The sequence below is a fragment of the Sorex araneus genome, chromosome 1, assembly GCF_027595985.1.
Source record: "Sorex araneus isolate mSorAra2 chromosome 1, mSorAra2.pri, whole genome shotgun sequence".
In the NCBI taxonomy this organism is placed as follows: Eukaryota; Metazoa; Chordata; class Mammalia; order Eulipotyphla; family Soricidae; genus Sorex; species Sorex araneus.
Window position 1 is genome coordinate 240,805,588 of NC_073302.1, and position 20,389 is coordinate 240,825,976.

A 20,389-nucleotide genomic window follows, 5' to 3' on the forward strand; every position below is an offset into this window, starting at 1 on the left:
ATAGGAGGATTAAATTAGGTAATGTTTTAGAAGATACAAAACAAATTTAGCAATATTTATGTAGAAGTCTCTACCACTTGTTAAGGATGAGAAAAATCCAAAATTCCATTTCATTTAGTGCTAATAATTGTTTAATATTATTAAAATTCAAAGATATGCTAGTTCTACAACTTTACTTCTCAAACATCATGGAGAAAAGTGAGAGGGAAAGATTCTGATATATTTCTTCTCTACTCATTAGCTACATGAGGTCATACCCACTCATTAGCTACATGAGTTTATTTTTATTTTCGGGGGAGAGGGGGGAAGTGCTCAAGGGTTACTACTGGCTCTGTACTCAGGAGTTATTTCTGGTGATGCTTAGGGGACCACATGGGATGCTGGGGATTGAACTCGGATCACCTGTGTATTAGACAAGTGCCCTACCCACTGTACCATCTCTGTAGCCTATACATGAATTTAAAAGAAACCATCCTTTTCCTCAAAGATGGTGCTGTAGAAGTGCCAGGTTATAATTGTTGGCTTCTGGGCTTACATCTCAAGAACGCCTTCAAAATGTTTAAGAGATTTGAAAAGCTGTTTCTCTGTGTTATGAAGTAATATAGAGCCTCTCCCCCTGTCTCTGTGACCTGTCTCAATCATTGGTTTTTCCCTCTTGGAAGGGCTGGTTCTTGGTGGAGGTGGGGTGGGGAAGAGTGGAAGGGGGAGAACTGACTTCAGTTCTAAAAGTCCACATTCGATGCCTACAACTCCCCCTTAAGTTTGAAATTTTAAGTAGAACTATAAAAATGCCCACCAGTCAGCTTTTCCTGGTCTCACAGTCCCTGCTAAGCTGTGCCATGGCCCAGTCGTCTCAGAGAAAATAGTGGTTAGATAAGACAGCCCGCTGCAAGAGTCGGGTCTCCAAAGCAGTGAGTAGCAGTGCTGGTCTGAGGGAAGCTCCGTGTTTGGGGAAGAGACAGCGTGGTTTTGAGGAGCCCGAGAACAGATGGACAAAGGAAATGTGGGCCCTAGGTTATTTATACACCAGTACATGTTCTCATCTAAATGAGTCTAAGATGTTGAATGACTGCTTTTACTCACACAAACGAATATCCGGGCATTCCTCTGGTGATCATGGAGAATTTTATTAGTTCACTTTCACCTACTGTTCCCATCCTGCTGACAGGAGGGTGGGGAGTGGGCCTGGGTTCAACCATCTTTCCTGACAGTCTCCAGTAGATGAGGTTGCCTCCCCTCATTAGAGTGTACCTGGTAGTTTCTTAAGTTTCTTCTTCTTTTATTTTTTTCTTTTTGGATTACACTCGGTGATACACAGGGGTTACTCCTGGCTCTGCACTCAGGAATTACCCCTGGCGGTGTTCAGGGGACCATGTGAGATGTTGGGAATCGAACCCGGGTCGGTCGCATGCAAGGCAAATACCCTACCCGCTGTACTATTGCTCCAGCCCCAGTTTCTTAAGTTTCTTAAGGCACTTGCCTTGCAAGTTGCTGACCTGGATTCAACCCTGGCACCACATATGGTTCCTGAGGCTTGCCAGAAATAGTGCCTAAGTGTAGATCCAGGAGTAAGCCCTGAAGACAGTTTGGTGTCGACAAGAGCAAAAACAAAATTTTGGGTGTGTTGTTTTATTTTGTTTCCTGTAAAGAGTTTCAAGGGCGCTAGCCTTTGATCATTGCATTTCATTTTTAGAGCATGCATTTATAGAATGCTTCAGTTCTCTTTTGCTTTAACTCACGAATCGACATTTCAAGGTAAAAATACTGGTAGATTATAATAAAGTATTCTATGCTATTGCCTTGGAGTGGGGAAAATGTTATATATCATTGAGGGGTTTTTTTGTGTGGAATATTTTTGTCATTGACTCTTATTTGTTCATTTGTGGTGATCAATAGCATCATGCAGAACTCATGGTATTTCTAAAGATAACATTGTTTACCTATTTCAAACATATTTTAGACGTGATTAGTATTTATTCTCAATATATGGTCAACTATCTATCCATCATAAAAATTTATTAGGAAAAATATAAAGATATTATTTGTCTTTAGCATTTATATTTTAGTTACATAAGAATAAATATACTTAGTTACTTATTACTGCTACGTATATACCTGCAGAATATGTAGTTCACAGTCTCAGGAATAAAGACTTGGGAATCAAGGAAATGGGTTCTATTCTGGGCACAGTCCCTGACTTTTCTGTGACCCGGGCTAGTTATTTAATCTGTGTTTCAATTTCCCCTTCTGTAAATGGTAACTGCCTGCTTCCCTTTTCCTATAAAACAGAGCTGTTAATGAGTGAAATGAGAATATCACTAAAAAGAATCACATTTTCTTCCTTCAAAAAAGTTTAAAATAATTTCCTACTGTCACACAGTGATAATGTTCTGTTTATAAATCGCAAAGCAATTTGATCTGATAGTTAGTTTGGAGTATCAGTGCCAAATTAGCAGAAAAACTAAGTTATGAATGTAGAAATATCTGGTGTGTAAGTATGAGTTGTGTGGCACAGAATTTACTCAATAATTGTAATGTTAATGACTCTCCATGAGGGTGAGAAAATGCAGCACTTGCCTGCTTTTCTTTATGGCTGCTCCCTTAGTGCCAGCTTGGACTACCTTTATTGGACTTGACCCAACTTATAAAAATGATTATTTTTTGACCAGTTAACTCTGAAACCTTGCAGGGTTTTTTGTCTTTTGTTAATAAGTCTCTTCGAGAGGCAAAAAAAAAGGGAAAAAAGGAAAGAAAAGAAAAAAGAAAGAAAGGAAAGGGGAAAAAATGAAGAAGTTGGATTCTTATCTCATGCAAGGTAGAGGGAAATATGGGAATTACTCTTTATTACTTTCTTAGCTAAAATGGTGGCTTTTCTAGGAAAAACCTAATAGGCATACACGGAATCTTGGATTTGCTTCCACATGCTAAAGTAGGTCATATCTGGAGTTTCAAATAATTATATGCTTTACAAATTTAATAGAAAATAGCTTTGCCTGCTATTCTCAGTGACAATTTGATGTCCCATTTCTGAAACTCACTTCATCTGTTCCTGCAGTGAAGTAATGCTAAAGTTTAGAGACAGCTGAACACTCCATGATTAAGTGCCACTTGCTGTTTTTCCTTTTGGAGGGGAGTGGAGGTAGGGAGCTGAAGAGGGGGTGGGTAGGAGGGGCAACCTACAAATAGAGAGGCAGAGTCAGTACTTTACTCTGAGAAGAGTTTGCCTAATTGCTTTTCTCTATTGTTTACTTCTGCAAATTAGCAAAGAAAGGAAGGCCTGAATCATTAGGGGTGTCTTAGGGATAAACCATTGAGGAGAAACAGTTTTGTACATCAGTGGGTTATGTAAAATTAACAGGACAAAAACCAAATAGTTGTTGGTGGCAGTTCATTAGAATTGTACTACAGCACCCAAATTTAGTGGACTACCAGTATAAGAGTATTATTATTTTTATTCTGTAACAATTTGATGCCCTGGATTCTATTTTTCGACCTACAAAATGAAAGTTTTAACAGTTTAAGCATTGGAAAAGTCAACATCTTCTTGGCGCTCACAGTAGGTTAAATGTCTGAGGGAAGTTATAACTTAAGAAGAGTTCTCTTTTGGAAATGTAATCACATACTTCATGTTTCAATATTTATCACACTTAAGTATACACACAATTTATATCCAGTTGTCATATAGTCTATGCAACATGCCTCTGAGTGTGCAGACTTAGGTCAAGGATGCTACGGACTATTTTTAATTTGTCACACACAAATGCTTGACTTGAAGTGGGGACTCTGGAGAAGACCACTTTCCCAAAGACCACTTCAGCAGAATTTTGAGCCTGAGTAAACAACCAAATAAATCTGGCCATATTATGCAGGAGTCTTTCATCCCAAGCCAAAAACGAATGTTCACTTACTAATGAGAAACTTCTTACTTTCTGTTATATAACTGGATGAGAAAGTGCATGCTGCCCAATGTGAATGTTTGGACAACGTTCCTTATTAATATTTCATACAAAGACCTGAGAACACAGCATGAGCTCATTGCCAAAGGCTTCTTTGCCACTTTCTGTGCTTTGTGAGATGTTCATCTTTTCCCTATTCTTCATAATAATACAGTGAGTCTGATGAGCAATTGTTTCTAATGAATTAACTGTCTTCTGTAATTGCTATCAAACATTTCATTGCATATTTAAACCAAAAGCCTGAGTCATTGGAAGTCTTTACTGGATGATTTCTATGGGGATCTTTTGAGCAAGAGTCAAACTTCCTAAGAGCAGGACAATCCAACATATAATTTGAGAAATTTACTTAGGAATATTTGCAGAATCTCACAAATTTTCTTTGACCATATTTACAAATTTTAAGACACAGTATTGCCGTATTTCATTACCAAATCTAGAAATAAATGTTCTGACACAAAATCCTTAGGTTATAGATATGTGAGACAAATTATTTATAAAACATACACCTTTTCCTGGTTATATTTTCATTATATCTCCATTGTTCAAATTGATTGCTCCTTGAAATGAAATCAAGTCTAACTTATGGTTTGAATGTAACCTATATTTTAGGTGAAAAGTAGACATGGTGGACATTGAGAATGGTAAGAGTAGGTAGATTTACTCTAGGGTCCGAGTAATTGCCTGATAAAGAACTTCAATTTGCATCATATTTCCTATAGAAGCCTAGTAGACTGTTTTATCACCTTAAATTGTTTACTCAATTAAAATAGTTGTGAGAGATTTTATCAAAAAGAGTTTTTTCCAGTGCCAATGGTATATCCATGCATTAATATATGTTATCCTTAATCTACATTAAGGGTGAGAACTTACCCTGTTTTCCAATAAGGAAACTGAAACTTAGGAAATTCTTTTTCAGGTATAATTTATTGATCGTGGAATAAAGCAGGCTAAATAAGTTGGTTTTTTTCGAGGTAATATTCATTTACAAGCATATAAGTAAGTTCCTGTAAGTTTGCATTTTAGGTCACTTTGGGTGGGTATCCTGTAAGACTTTAGTAGTATATTATCATACGTTCCTTGAAGAAAAAGTCCATGAGGAGACAAGTTTGAGAGAACATTGGCCAAACCAGTTGGGCTACCTCTTGCCACCAGTAACCCCACAGAGTCCTCTGTTGGGTAAGAGTTGAGCTAGGCATGAAAGATGAAGCAGTGATCTTTGGGAATCCATGATTACATAGAGCTGACTTGCTGTGAGAATACACCTTCTGAAGTAGAATGAGCTCCAGTGAGATGAGCAAGTCTAAATTAAACCAACCTTGGAAGATTAGTGAACCCAACACTCAGCAGGCCCATTTAATGTGGCACTTTCCCCCAATAGTGTTGCCCTTCTATGGACTTTCTCCCCAGGCAAGGGTATTTAGTATTTGTAGGCAAGTGTCTTTTTTTTTTTTTTTGACCAGGATTAATACTCTGTATCAGGATTCAGCAAATCCTCAGCCTTTAATGAATCTCACAAACTCATTGATATCTAGGCAAAGGAAACACAGAAAAGTAATTGAAGGAGATGATAAAACAGAAGGTCAGAAGAAAATAAAAGCAAAGCATGGGATTTTCAGTTAATGAGTAGATGAAATGGAAACAAGGAAAATACAAATTTTAGTCCAAGTATACTGTGGTCCAGTCATATTGAGTATTAAATTCCTATAAAATTAAGGAATTTTAGAGATAAAAATGAATACTTTATACATGATAAATAAGACTCAAAAATAGTTATTTCTTACTTCACAGGTAGGTAATGACAAGCACACAATGAGAGAGTCCCAAATCATTGATTTCCTATTTATTGTTCAACTTTAAGTTTATAACATCACAATTTTGCCCTCAGGGTGAATCCTTATAATATGATTCAGTAAGTTATTTCCGTGAGCACTATACTTTAGAGGGAGTCTGAGTATTAAAGAGAATGAGCTGCTACTGAAATGATAAATGGAGAAGAACATAAATATTATGGAAGATTATGGAAGGAGGCGGGGATAAGAATGGACTGAAGACTTGAAGGGGACTCTCTTGGGGAGTCATTTGGCTGACACATCTTGTTTGGGCCAAAAATAAAAAATACAAACCTATATTGAAGAGATAAGTTAGGGCCAGGCATAAAAGGGGGCAAGTTGATCCAGTCAGTCATGTATGTCAGTTCACTTTGCCTGGCCAGTGTTCCATACTCTGCTTTCCAACCCATCCCTCTTACCCTAGGTTGAGGACTTTTGCAGACATCGCTGGGCATCTCAGTCCTATGGTGTGACCTCAGCATGTAATATGTGCAGTGCATACTGGAAACTTTGTCTTCTCTGTCTGAAGATCAGGGCTTAAAGTTCAAAAACCTGGATATTCAGTCATGCTTTTTAAAAAGATCCCTGGGTGCATATTATACTGTTTTAGAATTTTGTTTCATCTGTCATGTCTTCACATGAGAAATTATGTAAAATTATGACCTCATTTTGAAAACCTCCCTGTGAGTGTGAAAAGTCTTTGAATGAGTAAGGCAAGGAAAACCAAATAGATATTTAGAACTAACTAGAATATTATGAAAAGGAAAGACTGCATGGCCTAGGATTACTATTTTTATTTTCATTATAGCTGAAAATGATGAAGTGCTTATGTTTTGAATCTAATATAAATTTGATGCATATTATTCAGTTATAGCAGATACCTCTCTGAGACAGATATAATGATTATGACCATTTTGTAGATGAGGCATAGAGAGTTCAGTTAACTTGTTGGGAAACCTGGTTGACATATCAGTGACCTTCTATTGCAACATCAACCAAGGTCCTCATTTTTTGTCACTATTAGGTCAATTCTATAACAACTAATTAGACTTTAAGTAATTCTTGGTCAAAAGCTCATGGTTCAGAAAACCAGTGTTTTGAGAACATTCAGTATTTTATTTATTTAAAATTAAACACAGCATCTTATTTTACACCTACCCTCTTCTCCGCAGGTAATCTTAGTTCTGTAGTCAATGTTCACTGTTTTGCTTTTTATTTCTTTTGTTATCACTTTCATCCTTATGTTGCACACATGGGTGAAATCATCCAACACTTGTCTCTTTCTTTCTAACTTATTATTCTACACAAGATCTTCTTGAGCTCTTTTCATTTTGCTTTGAGTGTCAAATTTTTTATCTTTTTAATAGCTAACTGGTATCCCATTGTATATAAGTACCACGTCTCCTTTTTTTAGTCACTATTAAATAGAATTCCATATTTTAACTACAGTAGATAATGCTGCAATAAATATTGGGGTGAATATAACTTGCTATTTTTTATTGGGGGACCACACCCAGTGGTGCTCTGAGGTTACTCCTGGCTCTGCACCCAGAATTACTCCAGGTGGCATTCAGGGGACCATATGGGATGCTGGAGACTGAACCCAGGAGAGCCACTTTCAAGGCAAGTACCCTACCCACTGTCTTACTGCTCTGGCCCCTAGATATTACTTTCTGTGTTAAGTGTTTTCATATTCTTCTTAAAAATGCCATTAGCGACATTGTCTGATCATGGGGTTAAAAAGCTTTAGCTTCTTGAGAATGCTCCATAACATTTTCCAAGATGGTTGCATCAGTTTCCATTCCTGTTAGCTGTGCATGAGTTTCTTTTTCTCCTCACCCACTCTGACATTTGTGATTGCTGCTTTTGGTCTAAACCATTATCATAGATTTAAGGTGGTAACTCATTGTAATTTGAGATTTTCTGATTAGTGATGATGAGCAGTTTCTTTCTTTTTTTTTTTAATATATTCTTGTCTGTCATCTGTATGTACTCTTTGGAGAGTATACATTCAGCTCTCCTGCTAATATTTTTACTGGGTTGCTTGTTTGTTTGTTTAAGTTGTGTGTGGTTTTAAAATACCTTAGATATTAATCCTTGACTAGATGTATGATGGGAAGCCACTTTTGAAAGGTATCAGTATGCATAAAGGCAATACAATCTACAATCTAAGGGTGGAGACTCTGATGCCTGACTTTTGTCTCTGCCATCTCCTTTCTGCCATGTAACAACTGTCTGGTTCTGGGAAAAATTTGTGCTTCTGGGGCTGAGTTTCCTTATCTGTACAATAGAAAGCATCACTGAAATCATAAGATTGTTAGAGGTATTGCTATTACACATAGAAAGAACTTAGCCCAGTGCCAATCACATTGCAGATGTTAAGTTTGTTTGCTGAAAGCTGTCCATTATTTTCAGATGCTCTGAGGCTATCCATTGCAAAGCAATTTCTCTCTGAAGCAGCGTTATAGAAACCCACTAATAACCTGTGGATGCTGACAATAAGCTGATAAAGTATTCTATGCTGTTAGATTAGCATTCTCCCAGGAAGCAATTTTTCCATCTTTGGAGGCACCTTCTGACTGTGTGACTTACTCTACAGAAATTATGATGAGACCAAAAATGGGAGAAATTTTAAATCATTTGGGAAATTAGAGGAATTATGTATTCTAGATAACTTGCACTATAAATTCTGCTTAAACTACTTCTATACTAATCTTGTTTCATTTTTCTCCTTTTGCTTGTATTTGCTGGATTATGTACTATATTTTTTGTGGACCACTTAAAATTATTTGGGAATATCCAATATGTGTTGTTAGCATTATTAACTCAAAAGTAGCGACCTCATGTTGCCATGTCTCCAAACTCTTGTTGGTCAAGTTTTGTCCAGTAGATAGTACAGTGATGGACTCTAGGCTTCTCACTTGCTTGTGCACAATCTGTTGATTTTTTTCATATATTTAATTTATCTTTTCAATCAATATATGCATTCTTTAGTAACAGAAGAACTATCATGTGTGTCTTTCAGAGGATGGCATCTTACTTCTTACATGAAATATATATGAACAATTCTTTTTTATTTAGAAAAAAGATATTAATAACAGGGTCCACTTCTTAATATTTTTTGGCCCACTCTTGAAGGGACAACTCCATTTCTGGCTATTTTTCTGTTTTCCACCAGACCAGAGGCCTGTTCCCCACAGGTCAGCCCCATGGCCTTGGTTGAAACTGTCCATGACTATCAGTGTGTCAGATACATGACAAGTTTATCCAGATTCCCGTCTGCTTCCCTGTCTTCATTAGTCTCCTCCTGGGGAATGGATTGGCTCTGATAGTAGTGGCACAGAATTTACTTGAGGAGGGTATGTGTAAGGTCAACAAAGGGTCACTGGTGCTTCTTTTTTCAGCACATTGGAATGATGAATCCACATCTAGTCAGGCCTTTATCGAGATTCACTCTTCTCCTTGGGCATCAAGTAAGCAAGGAACATTAGGCCCAGTGATTGATACATGGATGAGGCCTTAAAGTTATCATGATGAGTAAGAGATAGTCCCAGCTCTTAAGTAGCTCACAATCTTGTCAGATAATAAAATGACAACTGTTATTACTTATCTGTCAGCTCTGTGCCAGGTACTGTGCTCAGTACAGTACTCAAATCAACTGGTTTCCCAGTCCTCTAACCCTTACTAATCAGAAGGTTCTTCTCAAAATCGTTTCCCTTTTATTTGTTTCTGACCTTCTAAACTCAGACTAGTTTAGATATGGAAATATGGTAGCATAGGGTTATTTCTTATGAGCTGGCAATGCTAAAAACTTATGCCCATTCTCCAAGAATTCCAGGTGGTCCAGAAAAAGTATAATAAATAATTGAGCAAATCTGGATGAAAGGAGAAGGTGGGTAAAACTAGCATGGAGATAAGACCCACATGCTTTATCTTCTTGTCAATAGAGAGAAAAATGAAATAAACATCTGCAAGATTTAGGGGCCTGTGACATGAAAACAAATCAGGAGAAAGAAAGAAGCTGAGATTTGAGAAAAATGACTTTTCTCTCATGCTCTGAACTATCGGAGACAAACTCCTCAGCCACATTTCTGTTACAACTTCACAGGCTTAATCATTGGAAAAAGTCCTTATTGTGGCCAATGACGTAACTCCAAAGGAGAATTTATTAAGAATGATATTGTGAGCCCAGGGAGATAGCTCAGAGGGTTGGATAATATGCTTTGCATGTGAGAGAGAGAGCCTGGGTTTGATCCCCCAGAACTCCATGTATTGTCCCCCAGGCACCGCAAAAATTTAAAAAAAAATTTAAAGACTTGCTCTTTTTAGGGGGTTGGGCCGCACCTGATAGTGCACAGGGCTTATTCCCAGCTCTGCACTCAGAGATCACTCCAGGCAGGGCACATGGGAATCATATAGGATGTTAGAGATCAAACCTGGGTTAGCCTTATGCAAAGAAAGTGCCCTACCCGCTATACTATTGCACCAAGCCATGAGTTACTTTTTTTTTTTTTTTTGCTTTTTTGGGTCACACCCAGCGATGCTCAGGGGTTACTCCTAGCTCTGCACTCAGGAATTACTCCTGTCGGTGCTTGGGGGATCATATGGGATGCTGGGAATCAAACCCGGGTCAGCCGAGTGCAAAGCAAATGCCCTACCTGCTGTGCTATCATTCCAGCCCCTGTTATTCAAACACTTTATAATGATTCTGAATTATTTCCAAAAGATTAAAAAGGCCCAAGTGATTTTCTCTGACTGTTCATTGCATGATTGTTCATATACTATCTATAGAGGGTAACAGAACTCAAATGTTATAAAGGTGCCAATTGAACTCAGATCTGACTTGCTCTGTTATCTGTGTTCCTGGTGCTTAGTCATGATGCCCCAATTTTGACGCTGAAGGTATTCTAGATGTTTTGGTGTTGACCACTATACTACAAGTAAATTTCGGGGTTGGGGGGGCAAAGAGAAAATATAGTGGGTTGGGAGCTTGCCTTGCAGAGGGCTAACCCAGGTTTGATCCCTGGCATCCCATGGGATAGAGTCCCCTAAGCACCGCCAGGAATGGTCCCCTGAGCACTGTTGGGTGTGGCCCAAATATAAAACAAACAAACAAAAAAGCAAGCTTTTCTTTTCCTTCTCAGGAGAACAAAACATAACTATAACTTGAAAGATTCCTCACTGAGTGATGTCGTAAGGCTCCTTGAATACACATGAATAAAAGTTGTTTTTAGGTGATTCTGCCATTTCCCTGATGAGTTAGTTATCAAAGAGCCTCTTCTGCCATCCAGTCTTCAAGAATATTGAGTGAACAGAAGAGATGATTTCCCTGAGGTCCCTACGTGTGTGTAATTATAAACATCCTTCTTTCTGGCCTGCCCGTCACTGTGGCTAGGATGTCATGAAAGAGAGGTTGAGTCAGAATGGCGGGAAGAGAGGTGACTGGAACTTGCGGTGGAAGCAAGCACAGAGAGGAGGAAGGAGAGGCTGGGATGAAGGTTCCGCATGTGAATGGGCCTCGGGCCCTTGAGAACAGGAAGCAGCACAGGCCAAGACACTGAGAGAAAAGCTCTAATCTAAACAGAGGCTGCCCGGACACTGGATCACCTCCACCATTGTCCCAGAGGTTGACCCAAACCTTCAGTCCCTGAGACGTCTTCTCCTCCTTGTCCCTTCCAACAAGAATTCTCAGTCCAAGGCGTCACAAGGTCTCCACGGCACAAGAAGGTCACTCCTGCAGAACCCCTCAGCCTGACCCTGTGATCCCAACCCTCCCCCGCGTTCCCCCAAAGCCCGGGTCCTCTTCCTGGAGTGGAGGGAGCAGGAACCGTTCTGTCTAAACACTCCTTCCAACTCGACGCCTTTTTTTTTGCCAGCATCCTCTCCCTGCGTGGTTGTATTTGTTTTAAGAGAATGTGAGAGGAGGGAAAAGAGAGTGTTTGCAGATTGCATGAATCTGATGGCTCCGACACACTATCGCTGTTTTGACACAACCACCACAGTAGCAGAGGAAAGTTTACATCGGGCCCTTTGACAGGATGGCGCGCCTGGCTTGGTCTGTGCTGGCCTGCCCACTGGCCAGGTGCCAGCTGGTCTTGTTTTTCTTTCTTTTTTTTTTTTAAAGACATTTTACTGCCTTGATTTGCTCTTTATTATTGCTTTGTCCCTTTGTTCCCTACAATGCAATGATTCAATATTCTTTACAAACAGATGCTAATCATACTTTGCACGTGCAGTCAAATCCCATTAAACAGATAAGCAAAGTCTACACGAGAAGTCCACGACTTCATCAACCACGAAAGGAAGAGAGGGTGATTGTTTTCTGTCTTGAGATTTTTACAGAGCTTTCTAGAGCCACTTTCCCCTCCCCCCATGAAATATTCTTTCAGAGATACATTATTCATGTTTTATTATCTACCATGTCTGTGGTTTATTCTCAGGCAATGGTTAAGACACAAGTAGGCAACTGTTGGGCACTTGGGATGTCCAGTGTTTCTCCTCTTCAACCTCCACTCCCATCCATCTTTGAAGTTGATGTATTATAATGTGCATTAAAACAGTCCCACTTAATCTCAGAGCAGCCCAGGTGTCACACAGATAAAATAAGTTGCAAGGGAAAAGAATGGTTCTATAAAAACGGCTTTTAAAAAATTTGGTTGCAAGATTCTTTTGAGTATAAAATTTACCAGCCAAGTGAAGACAAAGGTTTTCTGTAGTTTTAGCATTAAAACACTTTTTTTATAAGGATGTAGCTCAGTGGCAGTATACATGCCTTGCATATCTAAGGCCCTGGTTCAATCTCCAGCACCCTGCACACAAAAAGAACCATCACACTAACCACAACAAGCCAAAATGCTGTCAACTACGTACTCGTAAATTATTCCTTTGCCCCTTCTCCTTGTCCCTCTGTCAAAAGGCTGGACACTTCTTCCTCTTTTCCCATCCCCCAATCTCCCATTAATATTTTATTCTCTTCAAGTCTGACATAGTTTTTCCGGTTTGATTCAGAGCAGTCCCTGAGTATTCTCCTTCTGTGACAGAGCCAAATTTATCCTGGCAAGCAGAGAAGTAAAGATTTTGGGGGTGCCCTGAAGACAGAATACATCCTGTATGGTGGAAAGAGTGAGGAAGGTCTGGATTTGAATTCCTAAACCCAAGTCTACTACTTCCTCTGTGAATCTGAGTGGTGCATTGATTTTCCTTATTCTCCATTTCAATACTGGTATAAAGATATACCAATACTGGTATAAAGAAACGGGGATCAGCCTAGCTACCTCACTGGGTGGATGAGAATCTGGTCAGAGTTGGCAGGCATAGCCCCTTCTTTCACCCACATATCAGTCACAACTGTTTTCTCTCAGTCAGCCAGGAGACAGAATTAAGCAGAAGAGAAAGGCCAACTTAAATTATTTTATCAGGGGGCAAGGGTGGGGATAGGGAAGGGGGTCCCCAGCGGGGAAACTCAGCCTCTCAAGACTCCCACTGTAGAGAAGACTTTCTAAAATTGGGAGGTTGTTATTTATGAAGCAACACTCATACTGGGTAACTAGAGTCTTGGGTCCTAGCGCACACACTAGGAAGATGGGCAGTTTTTAAGAAAGGCTACAGGAAGCACTGAAACATAGCACGGGTTTCTGCCATGTTTCTCTCATGAGCAACACTTCAAAGAAAGCACAGACACTCACCTTAGAGGCTAAGCCTCCCCCCAGCCAGCTGGACTCTGCCTTCTGACTCTACCAGACGCAACAATCCATCCTCTGAAGAAAAGGAAGTGCGGGTCTGCGTTTTAGGTAGGAGGAAGGAAAAGAAAGGCAGGAGACAGGAAGAAATCTGAAAATGAGAGTTGCTCAGAGTCAGCATACAGATACACAGACAAACAGAAGAAGATGCCTTTGGGTGCACCCCATGCTTTGGATTTCTTGTGCTGGATTGATCAAGGTGTCTGGAAACTGAATTCAGAATTTGCCTTCCACCAGACTGAGCTTTCACAGAAACTGTGTTTTTGAAGATTATGTGCACAGTGCTCAGGCAACACATTTTGATTGTGTACAATGAGAGTTGACCAAATTTAGGGAAGAGACTGACTAACTTGTGAAGAAGGACGTTAAGTTCCCCAGGCAGTCATGGAGTCTGAGAATGAGCCAGAACAGAGTACAAATTTTGCCTCTGCCACTTACGGGCTGTTTGGTCTTGGGTGAATTACCTTGCCTCCCCTATCCTCAATCTTCTATGATTTAATTACAGGGTGGTAGTAACTACTTTGAGTGTATTATAAAGGTTAATGATATAATGTCTGAATCACTTAACATAGTGGCTAGCACAAATATGATATAGTTCTCATAGCTGTCTGGAATAATACTGCAAAGTGTACATTACAGTTATACAGGTTATAGGTGTAGTAAATTAATTTGTCTGGTGACATCAACAGTCAGTATTGTCAGGATTGCGGTTTCAACTCCAGTATTGACTTTGCCTTTTTTTCTGTAGCCCCAGAGTAATTTAAGTCTCTCTTTGCTCTCAAAGGAGCCCAATATTTATTGGTGTGAGGGGGACAGAACAAACCCATCACTACTACAGGGAAATCAATCCCAAACATGTAGGTCAGCGATGCCATCGTCTTCTCTTCCCCTTATGGACTGAGTGAAGAAGCTGATCCCTGGGACCAGATGGAAGAGCCCCACAGATGGCTCATGCTGGGCGGAGAACAGACGGACTTGTCCCAGGAAGGGTCCCCGTGCCATGTGTCGGCTGCATCACCCCCTGCTTTCATTTAATTGATTTATATCAATCTCCTGTCCAAAACTAATTTGTTTCAACACTAGGGCAATCAACAGAGATGACATGGCATACACCCTTACCCCGGAACTTTTTTCTCCCGTCTTAGTGGTTATAAATATCCTCCATGCGATTGTACTTGGCATGCCGTATGCAAATGGAGGCAAAGTCCTGAGGCTCCCAAGGAAAGAGAGCGAGCTTGCTGTGAGGGGGTCTGAGCTGAAGGAGCTATCGCTGATAGCTGCGGCCTTGTCCAGAATAGTGCCTGGGAGCTTTCTTATCTCCCTTTGGCAGGAGGTGCTGGGAGCTTCCTGTGCGAAATCAGGAGCTAACTCTGTTTTCCTCTTGTTGTTCAGCTTCCTCCACCCTCAAGACGGTTCCCAGCACAGTGATTATCTTTGCATCTTCAAACATGGCACAATCTACTTCCTTAAGAGCTTGATGTATTCTTAAGGCGTAGGCAAATTCCCCTCCCCCATCCCTTTTCAAGTGCCGTTATATAGTCAGGCTCAGAAATTACATTCTATTTTTATGGTTTCAATGACAAAGAGGGAAAGATATCAGTCCCCAGGTTACAAAATCGCCGCTGAATTGCTCCTTTACTGGTGGAGTTAGCGGTAAATCTTGCCTGTCATTTTTCTACCTACCATAGTTTGCTTGTGGCCTTGGAAGGATTTTTTTGGGGGGTGAGGGGCTTTAGGGGTTGTTGCTGCTGGTGCATGGCAAAGGCTGACAGTCCCGAGTGAACTCAAAGGACACACTGAGTTTCCCAAGGGAAATGGCTAGTCTCACTTTTAGCATATTTCTTTGCATTTCCTGAAGCCCAAGAGTCTAAAATTTAGATCTTTGTCTAAGATTTATCTTTTTCACTTCTTTGGGGGAAAAGAAGAATAAAACAAAAGATTTCTTTTCCAGATGCAAAAGGATTTCAGCAGTTTAATATAATAATGCTAAGTACATGCACTTCCCTGCTATATGTATAAAAATGACTCTTGTAACTCTGTGTGTGTAATAAACAACTATCTGTATAAGTATATTGTAAAACTCTTATACTATGTGTGAAAGACAAAAGGCAAGCAATATTTGAAGATATGGTGATTAGAGTTTAAAAAACGAATACTAGTAATGAAAAATAGGACAAAGTGGCTTATGTTATTATTTTTAAACCTCATTTTGAAAATGTTTCAAGTAAAGGAGAAAATGAGTAATGTCTGATGCAATTTCCTCTACTATTCAAGACAAGTTAAAATGTTCTACTTATTTGACCTGATGATTATAAGGAATAACTTGTCACTCTTACAATCTAACTGTTAAAAAACAGACATTAAAAACATTTGAGGAGGGAGCTGGAGAGATGATACAGCATTAAACCACTTGCCTCACACTTGGCAGACCAGGGTTTGATCCTGGGCACCTCATATGGTCTTTTAAGTACTGGTCTTTCAAAGTCTTTCAAGGAGTGATCCCTAATCACAGAACCAGGAATAAACCCCAAACACCTCGAGATGTGGCTCAAAAACAAAAACAAAAACAAAAAACTAAACTAAAAACATTTGGGAAAATACTGTACATACCAGGAACAGACAGCACCATGGAATTATTGCCAATTCTATTTGGCTTAGTAATATTGTTAATATTGTCATTATACGTAGTAACTTCTACATCATTTATAATAACATTATTACATTAGAAAATAAGCATTTACAAGTATGTAAGGCAAATTGACAATGTCTGGGGGTTGCTTTAAATGCTCATAGCAGGGGCTGGAGCAACAGCACAGCAAAGGGCATTAGCCTTGCACGTGGCCGACTCAGGTTCAATTCCCAGCATCCCATATGGTCCCCTGAGCACCGCCAGGAGTAATTCCTGAGTGCAGAGCCAGGAGTTACCCCTGTGATTGCCAGTTGTGACCCAAAAGAAGAAAAAACAAAAACAAAAATAAATAAATAAATTCTCATAGCAAAAAAAGAGAAAAGGGGTAGATGAAAGAAATGTGACAATGTTGGGAAGGACGAGTAAAGAGAGGCAGCTAAAATCTCAGGGCTAGGACGAATGGAGACGTTACTGGGCCCGCTTGAGCAAATCAACGATCAATGGGATGATAGTGATAGTGATAGTGACAACATCTTAAAAATAATTAAGTCTGGGAAATGGGGTAAATTAGATTTATTATATTGTCTTGACCAATTAGTTTGTGTGCAAATAACAACTGAAAGAGATGGAAACTTAGAAACAAGATACCAGTACTGCATGCCTTTCTATATGTTTACAAATGTCTGAGGATGACCAATTACAAACTCAATGCTTGCCTAACAACGAGGGCAGTGGATAACTGAGGTTAACGCCTGTCCCCCCAGAGTCAAGAGATTCAGAAACATTACAGAGTCTGGCCTTGGGCGTGTAACAGATCAGTGTACCCCTAACCTGTGGTTGAATAGTCTAGAATCTTTTCTCAGTTCAAAGAGCAAAGTGGAATCATTGGAACTTTTTTTCTATCATAATCTCCTCTGTGCACCTTTCCCCTCCCCCCCACTCCATTTATCTTCTCACTTTCATCTCTCAGAAGTCACAGCTGCCTTTGACTAGTTAAGATCAATCGCTCTGGAAACCCTCTGGAAACAATCTCTGGAAATAGGGCTTTAAAATTCCTTTTGGTTTCAAAATCTCTAGAATCTGCCCCAAACATGTACCAACTAGAGCCCAGCAAGCTTTCTGCTTACCGCAAATTACAAGATTTGTGGTGGGTGTACAGATTGATTTCATGAAAGCTTCCTTGGCACAATTCATGGTGAAAAGAACCACTTCCGCACGTAAAGTACTTTCTCTGTAGGCTAGGATCTGGGGGTGTAAGCGAGCCTGGATTGATGTTGGGAAACCAAATACCTCAGCACTACAGGCCAGCAGTACCACAGGTAATGACAGAGAAATGAGAACCTGGGGAACCCAAAAGGTATTGAAGACTATCTTTGTATACTTGCTTTGTATGCCAAGTAAACCCAGATTTTTGACTTTTTTTTTTTTTTTGGCATCACACCCACCGATGCTCAGGGGTTACTCCTGGCTCTGCTCTCAGGGATTACTCCTGACGGTGCTCGGAGGACCATATGGGATGCTGGGAATTGAACCTGGGTTGGCCGCATGCAAGGCAAACTCCCTACCCACTGTGCTATCACACCAAACACAGGTCTTAACCTCAAAAGACTCTTTTGAGAGAATCCAAATCCATTTTTTTACAGTTAGGGAAAAAAAAAAAAGCAAATTCTCTGCCCATGGTGAGCTGCTGTGTGCTAGGTCTGGAGTATAGTCCTCAGGTCACTTCACTACCTATTTGAGCAAAGTGTGAACATGCAAGTTCCAGTATGGACTCAGGTAAACTAGCACTGAGCTCACGGAGCGGTTCTGAGTGTGGAAGTTGCAAGGGATTGTGGCAGCAGTGATCAAAATGAGGTGCTTGGAGAAGACCCAGAGATAGGAGAGGTCTCATGGATGGTAGGTGTACAGGTAAAAAGACTAGGGATAGTCTTTCATGGCATATACCTTGCAATAAAGAATTCCTTACTTTTCTATGGTGTCTTTAACTTACAAAGTCTCTTCAAGTAAATTAAGTCGTTAAATGTGTATCCGGCCCTGTGAGTTTCACTGGGGAGATATAATTTGTTCTCAATTTTTAGCAAAGAAAACTCGTCCTACAGCTATGAGAAGGCAGGGTGGGACTAGGATTGACTTCCTCTGACTCCTGGTCCAGTTTTCTTTGAACTACCTGTTTGGCTAGAACAAAGAGTTTCTGTAGGCGTAAGGTTAGAACAGCAGGTAGGGAATGGACTGCACATGGCCTTGACTGTTAGACAGAGAGACTTGCCCTACAGGCATTGGGGGAACAGAAAGGACGCCACTGAGGGATAAGAATGTTCTCATTGTTGGTCTGGGAGTGATTTTGAGGGTGTTGAAATGGAAAAGTGAGATGGTAGCAAGACCAGGGTCTGAGTGGAAAGACCTAAATATTCTTTCTTCTCATTGGGTTGTTTTTCTTTCACATAAAACATAGACTATAGTACAACCTAGTATGTGATGAGTCAGTATTGACAGCGGTGGTGTCAGCAATTCACTACATGAAAATAGAAATCTACAGATACCAGCATGTTTGAGAGAACAGGACACCTTCCAGGCATAGGTAAAAATCTCTCTTCTAGGAGACATATTCTCCTAGAAAGTTTAAATAAAAGGAGAGATTTTGTGATTTGTTTATTATTTAGAACCAGATCTTAAAGATAGAGAGCTCCAACACTTTGAATCATATCATTGAACACTCAGAGCCTGAGAAGTTAAAGGACTTGCCGTGATATCTCTAAACTTTAAAGGAAATAGACTGGATTTTATAACTGCTCCTTGGTGACTTTTTCCATGTGCACCTAATTAGCCCTGGAAAAAAGTTAGCTGGAAAATGGAATATTCCGATCAAAAGCCAGCCTTTTATAGATGCGAAATTCTATTGTTTCCTTGAGCTTTCCATTTATTAACATAGTTTCAATTTTTTCTGTGTACATATTTCTCCTACTAGGAACTAATTAAATTCTAGATGCTAAATCTTACTGTTTATTTTTTATTTATTGAGACTAGGAAGAATGCATAGAGGCATTTTTCTCAAGTCAAATAACTATATTTGCTATTTTTTGTGAGAATGGTTATCAGAGAGAAGTCTAACCTTTAAATAAACATGTGATTTTGTCATCTCAAGAGTTTACCACTTGGGGCTGGAGCGATAGCACATCGGGTAGGGCGTATGCCTTATATGCAGCCAACTTGGGTTCAATTCCCAACATCCCATATGGGGTCCCCTGAGCACCTCCAGGAGTAATTCCTGAGTGCATGAACCAGGAGTAACCCCTGTGCGATGCCAGGTGTGACCCAAAAAGAAAAAAAAAAAAGGACTTCACTACTGGTTTCTGTTCTATCTGTTACCATACTCTGGGCCATGCCACAGAACAATATTGTGATACCTTTTTCTTTCTTTTTCATATAGGTCTGATTCTTGTTCCAGGAGTGAAGAGTCCTTTATCCTGGACCCTAATAACATCGTAGGAAACAGAATTGAGAGTATCACTCAGCGTATCGCAATCATAGAAGGAAAGAACAAGGTACTGTTTATAAAAGAAAAAAAGAAAAAAGCATTGGCATACTTATTTTAAAAATTCACCATCAGATCCCAGTTCTGGCTTTATCAGAACCAGAAGTAATTCAGATGCTCAGACAAAAATTCAGTGAGAAAAGAGGTAATTACTGAGATACATTTTCGGAGAGACACATGCTAGCAACTGTTATTTTCTCCAACTGGCCACCAGTTCCAAAGCAATAAGCACTCATCCCTAAGAGAATGGCTGCCCCTGGAACATCCAACCAGTCTGCATCAGAGTTCCTCAGTTGCAGCTGCTTACTTGAATCCTCTACTAATTATGACCGCATTTGAGTCTCTGCAGTGAAACCTAGGCTCTATAAATGCTCCCCAGGAAATTCTAGCATACAGCCAGGACTGGGAGTCACTGACATTCTTTAAGTCGATTCTTGATAAGCAAAGGACAGGGAAATCCTTATGACTCAAATGAACCATGTCCATTTCCCAGAGTGCTTCTTTGTCCTTTCTGTGCAGAAGTCAAGTCTGATTAAAGTTGTGACTTACAAGCGCACACATTTCCTGAAATGGTTAGTGTCCAGCAGGTCTCTTTTTCTGATGCTTTTGCATCATTTCTACTCACCTCATCTCCAGAGCCTCAGTATCACTGTCACTTGATAAACCAGACACATTTCAATGTTATCCTATGGAATGGGTAAAAA

General features: G+C 39.9%; 1 protein-coding gene across 1 annotated transcript in view; it reads left to right on the plus strand.

Moving 5' to 3' along the window:
* The window catches only part of FLT1 (fms related receptor tyrosine kinase 1), a 214,355-nt gene that overhangs the window by 83,001 nt on the left and 110,965 nt on the right, over positions 1-20,389 (plus strand). Inside the window, 1 exon segment of the mRNA XM_055130474.1 lies at positions 19,581-19,695. Within this exon segment, the coding sequence (XP_054986449.1) occupies positions 19,581-19,695 (115 nt within the window).